This window comes from Siphateles boraxobius, unplaced genomic scaffold (assembly GCF_051911475.1).
Source record: "Siphateles boraxobius isolate OS27281-9 unplaced genomic scaffold, OSU_SipBor_1 46, whole genome shotgun sequence".
Classification (NCBI taxonomy): domain Eukaryota; kingdom Metazoa; phylum Chordata; class Actinopteri; order Cypriniformes; family Leuciscidae; genus Siphateles; species Siphateles boraxobius.
The window spans coordinates 13,827,113-13,840,752 of NW_027509097.1; the positions used below are offsets into that span (position 1 = coordinate 13,827,113).

General features: G+C 36.3%; 2 protein-coding genes across 7 annotated transcripts in view; both read right to left on the minus strand.

Moving 5' to 3' along the window:
* Window positions 1-2,614: 2,614 nt before the first annotated feature.
* rab18a (RAB18A, member RAS oncogene family) lies at window positions 2,615-8,950 on the minus strand. Of its 2 annotated transcripts, XM_077200959.1 has the most exons (8): window positions 8,720-8,937; window positions 8,284-8,339; window positions 7,099-7,160; window positions 6,716-6,788; window positions 6,360-6,478; window positions 6,023-6,089; window positions 4,259-4,459; window positions 2,615-3,922 (listed from the first exon to the last, which is right to left on the minus strand). In XM_077200959.1, exons 1-7 carry the CDS (start codon window positions 8,785-8,787, stop codon window positions 4,287-4,289), a joined length of 618 nt encoding a protein of 205 aa, XP_077057074.1. In that variant the 5' UTR covers window positions 8,788-8,937; the 3' UTR covers window positions 2,615-3,922; window positions 4,259-4,286. The 2 variants fall into 2 exon arrangements, with proteins under 2 accessions (XP_077057074.1, XP_077057073.1); XM_077200958.1 differs by having other exon boundaries at window positions 2,615-4,459; window positions 8,720-8,950.
* Window positions 8,951-10,608: 1,658 nt separating this feature from the next.
* afap1 (actin filament associated protein 1) overlaps window positions 10,609-13,640 on the minus strand; it is a 69,211-nt gene continuing 66,179 nt past the window's right edge. For all 5 annotated transcript variants that reach the window (XM_077200951.1, XM_077200950.1, XM_077200952.1 and 2 more), the window contains 3 exons: window positions 13,220-13,410; window positions 12,931-13,095; window positions 10,609-12,790 (listed from right to left, as the gene is read on the minus strand). In XM_077200951.1, the coding sequence (XP_077057066.1) occupies window positions 12,764-12,790; window positions 12,931-13,095; window positions 13,220-13,410 (383 nt within the window). In that variant the 3' untranslated portion in view covers window positions 10,609-12,763. The remainder of the gene's footprint in view (window positions 12,791-12,930; window positions 13,096-13,219; window positions 13,411-13,640) is intronic.

Below are 13,640 nucleotides of genomic sequence, written 5' to 3' on the forward strand. Positions count from 1 at the left end.
CTGCAGTTACCGTATAACTCTAATGAAAATGTTCCTTTGGTTTATACACAGCACGATGCACTAAATGTGCCTCTAGAGTGAAATACAGATTCCGAAATCATGGCTAAACCCTGACACCCTTCGTGCACTTTCCGCTCCGCCCCACAACTGCTTTGGCCGTGTTCCCCCGACCGACACGGCAAATCAATCAAACTGATAACGAGAGCAGGGCGTGTGAGTAGGCCAAGCGCAGTGATGTTTGGGGAACTCAACACCTTTTGAAACCGCTGTTGCAGTCTCATAATGATCTCAAGCAGGACAGTGCGATGAGCCCACAGAGAGGCCGTCAGAGCGCTGAGCCATGCACGAGAGAGAGGGGGAAAGAAAGCATAAAAGATGATGGTTAATGAGGCATGGGCTGATGGCCTAGACAGAAATGTACAGATATAAGCGCTCAGTTCGGTGTAATGAGCGTGTCTGGAAAACAGAACCCACTGATCTTCTACAGTCTTCATAGAAGGCGACACAGATTCAAACGCCAGCAGTGTTAATCTCACCAGCTAAATTACTGACAAAAATTGTCCTTGATAAACAGTTAACGTATATTAAAAGAAAAATATATATGTGATGAGAAAAACAAACACTATTAACAATAAACTAACAATGTTTCTTGCTGAAGAAAAATCTAGAAAGAATGATTATCAATAATGTAGGGGATTGAACTGCTGGAGCTGAGGCAACAGTGAATAAAGAATGGTAAACTGAACTCTTTGTTAGTGGGTTAACTTACCCAAACACAAACTATAGCCTACATGATATGAGATTGATTACATATTTACACTTGCTACTGCACAAAATGATGCAATTAAGATGCAAATTTAGTCAGACTAAAACAGACTACATTGAATTTTGTGGAAATGACAGAATATTGGCTAAATTGAAGGGATATTTTTGTCAAAAGACAAAAAACTAGAACAATTAAACTGACTGCCAGTCATTTACAGTATCTTCAGCACCCTAAATGAATAGTTCACTTAAGAAGGAAAATTCTATCATTTACTTTCCCTCAAGCTGCTTCAAGCCTGTATGAATTTCTTTCTTCTGATGAACACAAAGGAAGGTATTTTGAAGAATGTCGGTGTGGCAAGCAGGACGAGGCTGAGGGCCGGTGAGGTGGTGTGATTACTAAGGAGCAACACCTGCGCGAGTGTGCGCCGCTCAGGCCTCATCTCAAGGAGGAGCTACAGAAGCATTAAAGGAGGAGTGACTACAGTGAAGGACGAGAAATCCAGACCTGGACTTTTACGTTATATTTTGTCTACGCTATACTTTAATCCGTGAGGGGTTACTGTCTCTTGTTGTATTTGTTCCCTATTAAAGTTTGTTTGAACGTTCGCCGGTTCCTGCCTCCTTCTTCCCTGAATTACTTGCCTTGCTACAGTCGGTAAACAGTTGATGGACCCCATTTACAATGGAAGTCAATGGGGTCCATCAACTGCCGGGTTACTGACTTTCTTCAAAATATTTTCCAGTGTCGAGCAGAAGAAAGAATAGGCTACAGGTTTGAAAAAACTTGAGGGTGAGTAAATTAAGACAGAATTTTCATTTTTAAGTTAGCATTCCTTAACTCTTTATTTGTTAAATGCAGATCAAATTAAGAGTGTAGTATTCCCAGCTCTGGGAATTTACAAACTCTTTCCATGAAATTCCACAGATTTCTCCCTAAAATAAGTGTTGATCATGCAAAAAAACAACAACATTACATAGCCTGACTGTTGAGGCAGCCAGAAATAAATGCAAAGTTAAAAACTCAAGACAAGGCCCTAAGAATCCAAACCAAAGTCGATAAATATGCTCGACCTGAAAAGACCAAAAGGGATGGTCACCTGCAAAAGTAAAAATTTGATTACTGATCCCCAGAATACTGGTCCAAACCAGGCTTTTAAACTACCCTAACCAGCAGCGTAATTAGGCCTCAGTATTATATTATGCAATTATAATATTGCGCCTGGAATATCCGTTCCTGATCCAAGAGAAAGGTGAAACTGGCAGGTGGAAGCATTTAGGGAAGACTCTGGAGGAAATATAACATACTGAATTACAGGACTATAGAATGGACCGCATGTCATATGAGGACAATACCGTATGGACACCACAAATCGCCATTAATGTATGATCGACACATGCTTTCTTCAAAATGTGAATTTAATCCAAGAAGATTTTTCACCTATGCCTTCATTTTTCAACTAGGAATTACACACCTCTTGGTCAAACGGCTCTGAAGACACATCCACGGTGAAAAACCTGTAATCACTATGGTTACCGGACCTGCCTCTCTGTCCAAATACAATAGTTTGGCTTCATCACATCGGACGGGTGCAGAAACCATATAAAGATGCCGTCTGAACATGTGAATAAGCAAACACTTCAGTCACTACAGCGTTCACACAGAAATGTAACGGGAAACGGTGAAATCACAGAGGCCTGGAGATACATTCCTGTGGTGGGTCATATTTAACAAGAACTCACTGCTGGAAAAGGTATGAGAGAAAGTGAAAGAGAAAGAGAGAGGAGTATTCAAAGACAAAATATCGTCATTTCAAGTTCAGCATTATAGTGAGGAGAGTCAAACATCAACATTACAATGTATTTATGAGCATTTTTTGCAAATATTTACATACAGCAATTCATGTGCAATAACAGTATGCAATAATGCGTAAATGCATTCTTGTGTATTATAGTTTTTGGATTTAGTGCTGAATAGCAATAACTTACATACAAATATCTATAAAACAGAGAAATGTGATTAATTGAAAATTAAAGTCCTCAAATCAATTAACTCATATGGGAGGATTTTGATATGTAGTGAATGGTTAAAAAATACACTATTACATATAACTGTCCTAAAAGACAGAAGACATCATTGCATGCACATATATAATTTTCTAATAATCAGCATTTTTAAAAAAAAAACAAATAAAAAGGAATGCATAAATGCTTAAAATTAGGAATTCTCTGTGGGTGTACATACAAACCCAGCGTTTCCTTCCACATGTGCCACACACTTTCTGAAACTGAGGACTTTACCACCCAGTTTTTAAGCAATGAATACAAGACTAGACATCTGGGACCCCCTGGATGTTTCTCTAAAACAAACAGAACAGACTAAATAGTCCAGATCGAATAGTCCATAGTCCAGATTAAACCAGGAGAATGGAAATATTCATTTGGCATCACTATTAAGCGTCATACATTTTTGGGGGGAACATTTATTATTTCTAAATTTGTTCTTTTGTTCCATTTGTGTGTGTGTGTGTGTGTGTGTGTGAAAACCAGCCATCTATAGTCACACCCCAATGACTCACCCGAAGGATTTTTAAACATTTTTTCCTTTCTCTGAGATGGACAGACATGTCGGAACAGTAAGTGTTACACTGTCCATGAGTCTGCAGGCGAACAGAAAGAAAATGAACCTTTTTCATCGATTCCTCTCTATTCTAGTTATTTTTTACCCTGTTTTTATGTGTGTTATAGAGATTCATTGTCCCAATCTGTTTGATTTATAAACCCTTCAAAAACATGTTTTTAAGTGGGCGGTCCAAGTCAATAAAAGTAGTAAAACGCAGATCCAAAACCTTGGTAACTCTATTATTCTGAAGAGACTGAGGGACGTGGAGAAACAGAGACAGAACTGATAGAACTGAATTGAAGACAGATACATGTAGCGAGAGAGAGGAAAGAGAGTTAACAAGTGACTGACAGTAGGAAAAAGTGGGATGCAAAGATAGACAGATAAAGACAGAACGGTGTTCCGCATGTTGCAGACATCAAGCGAGGGCATGTTGATGGAAATCTGTGTTCTACTGAGGTCTCATTCCAGCAGTTTGAAAGGTCGAGTTAGACTGATGAGTGTTTACCTCTCACTAAATAAGAAACACAGGCACTGGGACAAAACAAAGTAAAACATTGTGAGAAACATACAAACCAAACAGCAAACTGATCTGAGGTATAATGGAGTAATCAAGCTTTTTCATCCCCCTCCTGAATACAAACGATGAGCATGACATCAATAGAGTTCTTTCAATGAATTTCATCCCCCCCAAAAAAGGCAAAGGTCCCTCTAAGGCTTATAAAGTTTTCCAGCCAGCATCCTAGTATGTGTCGCTCTGTCAAATGATCAATGCTTTAAGCATGTGATATGACTGTTTTCTTATGACACTTTGCTTGTGTATGTGTGTGTGTGTGTGTGTGTGTGTGTGTGTGTGTTAACTAATCTAACCTGCACTGTTTAGACACCAGTTTGTGGGTTAGAGAAGTGAGCAATATCCCCCACAGCCTCCTTGACCAGTTTGAGAGAGTTCAGACAGGGCAACTCCTCTTGTCTTGTGCACGCTCTCCCACAAGCCAGGAGTCTGCAGGATTTTCTCCACCAGCTCCTCAAATGCACATTGAACACCATCCCTTGTCTTAGCACTGGCCTCTGCATGAGAGAGAGAGAGAGAGAGAGAGAGAGAGAGAGAGAGAGAGACAAGTGTACAAACACTACACACACTATATCACCTGGAGAAATCTATGACATGAGACCAACCACTAAGGAGCCACAGAAAAATGACATCATGATAATGCTGATTGAATATCACCACAAAAACTTCAACTAGCTACTATCCTGAGTTGTGACGTCAAAGGCACCAGCAGAGATATAAGTCCATAATAAATCCATTTTATGATTGTCACTCCAAAATAGAATTTGACACTGTAAAAAAAGTATAAAATATACTGTAACATACAGATTAGCAATTTATATATATATATATATATATATATATATATATATATATATATATATATATATATATATATATATATATATATATATATATATATATATAATATATATATATATATGTGCGCACACACACATTGTTTAAAAGTTTTGGTCTAAGTTTTTTTTATGTTTTTGAAAGAAGTCTCTTATGCTCACCAAGGCTGCAGTTATTTGATAAAAAAAATAATAATACTAATAAGTATAAAAGTACTACTGTTAAATAGTAAAATAACTGTTTTCTGTTTCAATAAAAAAAATTTGGATGTAATTTATTCCTTTGATGACAAAGATGAAGAATTTTCATTCTAAAATAATTTTAATATGCTGATTTAGTGGTGAAAAATGTCCTATTATTATCAATGTTGCAAACAGTCGTGCTGCTTAATATGTTTGTGGAAACCATGATATATTTTTAGGATTCTTTGATGAATAAATGTTCAAAAGAACAGCATTTATTTGAAATAGATACAATGTTAATTTTAAACACTTTAATACTTGCTGAACAAAAGGGTTCAACACATTTTCATTAAAACTAATCTAACTGACTCCAAACTTTAGGTATGGTGTGCAAGAAACACTTGGTTTTTAATATTAAAAGTCAGTAAAAAACAGAAGGGGATAGGAAACATTAAATTTGAAAAAAAGAAGCATTGGACTCCAGCACATGGGCTGAAGCCATATTGTCCATCTGCAGATTTCATTTGGTGTGAGGACTTCACGGCTAATTCAGACAGATTACTGCTTACATACCCACTCATGAGGCATGTCACATGACTTACAAACCAAACCCACAGCGCAGAAGAATGCAGGACGTCACCCACAAATACATATACAAGACTGTTACGATTACACAAGCTCAAATGAGAAATAAATCAGAACCATTGAAAAGTCTGACTTAAATTTACTGTCATAATAAATGAATGCTCAATTTATACAAATAATCCATCTTTCAATTAAATAACATAATCTTTGTTTTTAGCAAATGGGCCCAAGTGTTTAAAAATAGTAACCTGTGTGTATTACGGCCATTGAATAAACTAACTTACGTCAAAAGTCAGATTTTTCCATGTGTGAAGGTGATGAATCTTGAAATGAAATATGTGAACTGAAACCAAAGTAAAAGGGCAATGTATTCCTACTAAAAGCTAATGTTTTAGTAAATGAGGGTTCATGAGTAATTCATCACAGTATGAAGGGAACATCCTAGTGACAACTCACCTATGAAAAGCATGGAATGTTTTCTAGCGAACTTCAGACCCTCATCTCGCTCTATCTCACGGTCTTCCTGCACAAAGAGAGAAAAATCAGTCATTGTTATTTATTAGAGTTACAAATACTGGAAGGGCTTTTCCATGTCCATTATTTAATCCAGGTTAACTATTACTTTTCTGTAGATACATATAGAGCAGTGTAGAAATGAAGCTGAAATAGCAAACACAGAGCAGATCTGTCTATGCAGGCAGGTGTTTTAAAGACCAAAAGGACAATATATGACAATATATTGAAAGTCTGTATTAGCTATATAAAAAACTAAAATGCATAAAGAGTAACTTACCTTATCAATTTTGTTACCCACAAGCATCTTGACAAGGTCATTTCTTGTACAGTATGTGTCCAGCTCAGTCAACCAATTCTCCAGCTTAGCAAAAGTCTCCCGCCTAGTGACATCATACACTAAAAAGACAAAATATGACAATATGACATTAAATAGTCGATAGTTAATTAAACATTCAATTAGATCTATGCTTAAATCAGACAAATATAAATTACAACATTTGACATCATTCCATTTCATCAGAATGTAATTGTGCTGGTTACATAAACACTCAATATAAAGCAGTATAAAGTTTTCATGTTTTTTAAAATTGTGTAGTAGTGAAAAAAAAAACAGTTTTGTTCATGCTTGCTTACCCAGAATGACACCCTGAGCTCCTCTGTAGTAACTGGGTGTTAAAGTTCGAAAACGTTCCTGACCTGCGGTGTCCTGTAAACATTAAACAAAATCAGCTTTCAAGTGAAATGGTGTTATAAAAAAAAGAAAAGAGTAGACTTCCTTTAGGGAATGAAGGAAGGAACAAGACTGTCATCTTGTGGTATGTTAGTGAAACACAGCCAACCGTTTATACATGTATGTCCCATTCAGTAATGTCCAAACTAATACCTGTTTTCCTGGAGAATAAATATGTCTAACTAACAATCAAAAAGAGTGGAAAAATAGTTAACCTACCCAAAACATAAATCAGTGCTCCTCTAAACTTAGAAGACAGAGAGATAACACATAGTTGACTACTCACCCATATTGCTAGCTTTGCTCGGTTTCCATCCACAGCCAGGGTTTTTACCTTAAAATCAACACCTAAATGGAAAATAAATGTAAGTTTAAAACACATTGAAAAAAATGTTGTTTATGTGTGTGTGAAACAGACACATTAGTAAACTTGGACAGTGTCACAGATAAAATATTTCTAAAACAATTCAAATATATATATGGAAATACAGTCCAGATGCTTTATGAGTTTATGGTAAAACCATACATATTTAGTGAGGCAGATTTAATTTTTGATGGACCCAGATATTTGTCAGGCAACAAGCCCAGAGAGACTAAAGTTAGAAAGACCAGAATTTACAGCTGAATGGGGAATTGTGGGTTTATTGCGTACTGATAAAAAAGAAAATAGGACGACTCGACCACCTGTCTCATCATTCAACAAAGCCACATCACTTACAAACATAAGTGATTTACATTCAGAAAAAGAAAAATGAAAGTATGTGTAAAGTTGACAGGGGAATAAATCTCTCAGCACTCTGTGAATGAAAGATCTGGAGGCATGAAATACTCCTGCATTTCAGCACAGCACTGACAGATTTACCAGAGGAAGCCAAAGAAGGAGATCTGGACTGTGGTTTGGTTTGGATTGGGGGGCGTTGAAAAGAAAACGGCAGTCACACCAACACACGTCAACCTAAATGTGTCAAAGTGACGGCCACGGCTTTGACAAACCATTCATTTCCACCACATATAAGGTAAGAACCATACATTGATCTTCATTGTAAAGACACTAGTGATAAGTGTAGTTGTTAAAACAGGATTTGACAAGCATAAATATACTTTTCTCAATATTTAAAATTTTACTTTTAGTTCCAGAATTTCAACAATGCCAGCAAAGCAGTTTTTCAAGTAAGACCAGCAGAGAATTGCTTGGGGGAAATTGTTTTCATTACATTATAAAGAAACGCAATTAAACAAAATGAAATACCAAGAAACTCTTCATGCAAAGCACAAACAAGTCTGTGATTTGTAAACGATTCATAACACATATACAGAACTACATGACAATTAAAGCACAGTAAAGCAAAGCACCTGTGTGTTTTTAGCTACAAAGGATGAGAACACTGCTGTGTTTAAACCTCTGTTTTTATATGTGCTGAGCCTCTATCATCATTACCTTATTTATAGTCATATATGACTTTACACTTACCAATTGTTGCACCAATTTCTGGATCAAACGTATCATCTGTAAATCTTAAAAGAAGACTGAGAGAGAGAAGAGGGGAAATGAAATGTGGTTGGCAGCTTAGTATAAAGCATTTCAAAAGAGACTTTACTATTTACAAAGTTGCACACATCTGCATATATATATATATATATATATATATATATATATATATATATATATATATATATATATATATGTGTGTGTGTGTGTGTGTTATATGTGTAATGGGAATTTGAGAAGAAGGTGAGATTGTTTTAATAAGCTAGAGATCTAAAGCTAGGTGAGATTGCTTTAATAAGCTAGAGATCTCAAGCTAGGTGAGATTGTTTCAATAAGCAGCTCGTGCAGTGTGTGGGTTGTTGTTGCTGTTATTCTATTAGCTGACATCTGTAAACTTTAAGGCTCTTAAGTCTCATACCTGGATTTGCCCACCCCGCTTTCTCCGATGATCAGTATTTTCAGAGTGGTCAAAATATCCTCATTCATCTTTACCGGAAAATGCTACTGCGTGCTAAAAAATACTGTCGATGTAAATAAAATATTAAAATGGAAGGAGAAAACTATTATTCAAGGGCTAACGTATCTCTCTTCTTCGGGAAAATCTCTCGATGGTGGTAAACATTTGAGAAATACAGTTCTGCCCTCTAGCGGAGGTTTTCCATCTATTTGCAGACATTTATACATTATAATTTACTAAGCCTTCAATCGTTTAATTAGTTAATTTCAAAATGTTGTTCCTAACATTCAAATGTAAATCCTCCGATATTTCTTTTTTTTTTTTTTTACAAAAAATCTTTATTTAAAAACTACTCTATATTTGAAAATCAAAGTCACTCACTCTAGCTACGTCCAGAGCCATATAGAGTGATTATATAATAATATATTAAATACAGTATGTGAGCTGAGCATTAATTTATAGAGAAAACATATTAGACAAGCAGAACGCAAGTACGACGCGATGACGTCACGAATATGCTAATTGACGTATGGCGTCATCTAGCGACATTTAGCGACTTCTAGGGAAGGCGTTAGCTACTTTCCTCTGAAAATAGTTGGCAACACTGGAGATATCTGAATATTATGCACTTGAACAATCATTGCCAGTGAGTGAGAAACTTTAACTGCAGTTGAAATAAAAATACACAGTAAGGAGTTAAAATATGAGAATTGTTTTTACACAAATCGAAATGTGTTCGAAATCGAGTTATTTTGTTTGTTTGATCTGCGTACGCATGAGGTCGCCAGTGTTCTGTGTGAGTCACCCACTGGATTTAATGACGCCAGAATCTGATAAAAGGAAACTTTACATCTTCCTTATTTTATTAGACTCTGTGACTAGATAGTTTTGAAATAAAGTCTTAGCAAAATTCAGGCTCTGTTAATTTTTAATCAATAGGCCTATATTGGCGTGAAACCACAGACTATGATGAGTACCATGGCGCCTGCCTGATGTATAAACGTTTTATCTGCACAAAAATAGAATTGAAATGTGCGCAGGCAATTTTCCAGGCACATATCGGGATATTGCATTTATAGCCTGTATCTCATATTTTCGTAATGTCTTGTAGCCTGCCGTTAAACGTGGTATCACGTAGATAATTTATATATATATTATTATTAAATGCTTGAAGAAAAGAATCACGTAGATGGGAATATGCATATGGCAATTATGCAGATGACGTCATGCAGAGTAAAACTAGGCGTTTTAAGCTCCATATAGTAATTTCGGGGAGGAGATGCATGTAGCCTACTGCCTACGGACAATCTTTCTTTGTGTCGTATGGTTCTATAATAAATCTGAAAACTTTTGTGCGTATGCAAACTTTAATGTGAAATTTGTACATGAGGCCCAAGGTCATTGGGACTACTAGGCTATAGCCTATTGTTTCATAAATTTGAAAATGTGGTAACACTACAATAAGGTTTCATTAGTTAACTACATTTTGTTAACATGAACTAATAATGAACTGCACTTCTACAGCATTTATTAATCTTAGTTCATGTTATTTCAACATTTACTAATACATTATTAAAATTAAAAGTTGTATGTGTTAACATTAGTTAATGCACTGTGAACTAACATGAACAAACAATGAACTGGATTTTTATTAACTAACATTAACAAATATTAATAAATACTGAAACAAATGTATTCCTCATTGTTAGTTCATGTTAGTCAATACATTAAATAATGTTAACTAATGAGACCTTATTGTAAAGTGTTACCGAAAATGTTTCCAGCTGTGGTCTATCGCGGCATTTACAGTGAATAATACAGAGTGATACAAAGTCACACACACAAGCACATTTTTAAAAGCAGTTTATTTCTATGTACAGTCCTTTTGTTGCCAAGTTGACAACAGTCATCAGCAAAATAAAACTGAGTAATACATAAGGTGCAAAACAAACAATTCAGTCTTTACTCCAACCCTCAAAGCAAAATGACATTTAAAGCAAAACTGTTCACATTCCACTTTCCTTTATTTCTGCAAAGTGAGGCTGAAAGCGGACTCAACCTAAAGGTTTTATTTTACAGTTTTACTGTGTCAAATCAGTAAATCACCCTGACCAAAGAATAAGCAGTTGTGCAGAAAGATTGAAGCATCCCATCTACTTTGAACTGGAGACAAAGATAACTTCTAAAGAGATTTCTCTACATACCAAGGTTTCATCCTGAGCTGACCCTTACAAAATGACTGGATAAAGAAAAGCTCTAAAGACCTATGGGCCCCCAAGTAGAAAACGTACAATTATATTTACAGAGGACCCGGCGTGTAGCGTAGCTTGAAAATATGTAGCCTCAAATCAAAAGCTGAACTTTGCACAATAAACAAAGAGTTATAAATGTGCCTTGAACATTAATATCTAAATTAAGCACCGAGACTCCATGATCTGGCTGAATTAGGAGTGAGCATTGCTTAAAAGCACCATTTTCAGTATGTCAGGTGACTGGACTTTTGAGTGGTCAAAACAAATCAGGATGCTATAGCCTGAACTTTTCATTCTTTTGTTCAACCAAACATTTGCTTTTTGGAAGCAAACAGATTACTTACGAACTCTTACACCTGCACATGCACAAATAACAACTGAATGAAACTTCACATACTGTATGCACGCTTCTTTGTGCCAGCATACAGTGCATGTTTAACTGTCAGTGTATGACGCATTGCAGTTTCAGTGCAGTGGATACAGTGTGTTCGGTGGAGGGGAAGTGCTGTACTTTCAGACCCAGTTTCCAGAGCAGTCGGCCAACAGAGGACCACACCCTGGCCTGAGCTGCCCTGTTCCCCATGGGCTGCTGTTACCATAGCCAGAAGTTTGGCCTGACCACTGGATTGAAAATAATGGGCCAGACACTGAGGAGGAGACGACAACGCTGGTAAAATACTTTCATACAGATTACACTTTTTTTCTGAAAAGAACAAGCTTTGAGTGATCACGTTCTGTAATTTACATTTATCTTAAGACATAGCTGCTCTCTACAAACTAGTGTGAAGCCAAATGAAAGTCATTACTAAACATCAACAGACAAAACACAGAAAAGCTTATATTTACTTAAACATTTACAAATAAATACTTGGAGATTTCGTCTTCCATTAATGGCTTCTTGTTGAAGAAATAAACAGACTTAAGACTTTTAAGTGATAACCTACTGAGACCAGTGAGCTTTGCGCGCATAATATTTAGATTGTAAGTTATGGACCATAATCTGACATGTTCTGTGTTCATGTCATGATAACAAAGAAATCTCTTCTGCTGCAAGGCTGCATTTATTTAATCTAAAACACAGTAAAAACAGTAATATTATGAAATGTTATTACAATATAGAATAACAGTTTTCTCTTTCAATATATTTTAAAATGACGTTTATTCCTGTGGTTTCAAAGCTGAATTTGCAGCATCGTTACTCCAGTCTTCAGTGTCACATGATCCTTCAGAAATCGTTCTAATATTCTGATTTGGTGCTAAATAAACATTTCTTATTATAATCAATGTTGATTATTGTGGAAACTGCTACATTTTTTTAGGAACCTTTTGTAACATTATAAATGTCTTAACTGTCACTTTCGATCAATTGTATGCATCCTTGCTGAATGAAAGTATTAATTTCTTTAAAAATAAAAACAAATATTACTGACCCCAAGCTTTTGAACGGTAGTGTTTTTGTATTGTTATAGTTTACTACTGAAATTTGGCATTGTGGCACTGCTGTTGGCCCTTGATTTGTAAGTCACTTTGAATAAACCCAATACATGTAAATGTAAATTAATAGCTCTAGTCAGACCAAAGTCCAATGATAGTGCTATAATGATAAAACGGCACCGGACTCAGTCAAAGTCTTCCAGAATTCGTTCTGGAAAATAGTGTCTATGGTTCAGTCAATTCAATTTCAACATCACTCATATATGGACAAAATTAAATAAATAGATATAATGAAAGTGAAAAGTTGGAGGAAAAGAACTTATGTGCCAGATTTCATCTCCCATTCCTGCAACAAAAAAAAAGAATACAGATTGAGTTCATAGGGGAAAATATATGCACTGTAAACATTCTTAAGTAAATGCAATTGGAGGCTCATGCTTTTATCACATATGTGCGGTGTAAAATAGGCGTTATGTAGTTACTGACCTTGGCTTTCCGGAGGACGTGTCCTCGCACAGGTGAGGCTTTCTGTTGTGTCTGGCGGCGTAGCAGAGACGCGCTGTTGACTGGCAGAGAGCAGGTCTCAGTGTCACTGGTGTCACAGCTGGAGATGGGCGAGTTGTCCACCGTTCGCCTCATTAACACTGGAGACTAAAGACAGAAGAGGCATTTTGATACTTGCTTTTCTTTATCACCAAGAACTGAGCGCGACACAAACCTACAGTTAGTATTACATCATGTCTATATTGGAGAAATTGTTGCTGTTTTTCCAGACCTGTGGGCTGGAGCTGCCCATTTTGGGTTCAATGGTCAGGCCGAGGGTGACGCCACCATTCAGTGCTTTCTTCAGACTCTCCTTCACCTCCGTCAGTTCCAGCTCCAGACTGACTCGTTCATCCTCTTTCAGTTTGCATTCATCCTCCACTTTCTTAAGTCTTTCTGTTAAAGATGCCTGAGAACGCTTGCCTGGGTGGTATAAACAGAGGGTGAGGTCATAGCTGTCATTTAAGAGACAATTTGCAGAAATGCTGCATCTCATTTTCTGCTGCTGAATTTAAAGTCACATGGCAAAACATCTTATAAACATTTGTGTGTCGAATCAAATGGGGTACGACTTATGAGGAGAGTCATTTTAAAAGTTTAAAAGTTTGGGGTCATTTATTATAATTATCAATGTTGAAAACAGTTGTGTTGCT

Coding starts and splice junctions, on each gene's coding strand:
- rab18a (XM_077200958.1), bottom strand. CDS start 8,787: ATGAATGAGGATATTTTGACCACTCTGAAAATACTGATCATCGGAGAA. Junction 7,161..8,283: donor AGAAATTGGTGCAACAATTG/GTAAGTGTAAAG, acceptor TTTTCCATTTAG/GTGTTGATTTTAAGGTAAAA. Junction 6,789..7,098: donor GAGCAAAGCTAGCAATATGG/GTGAGTAGTCAA, acceptor TAATGTTTACAG/GACACCGCAGGTCAGGAACG.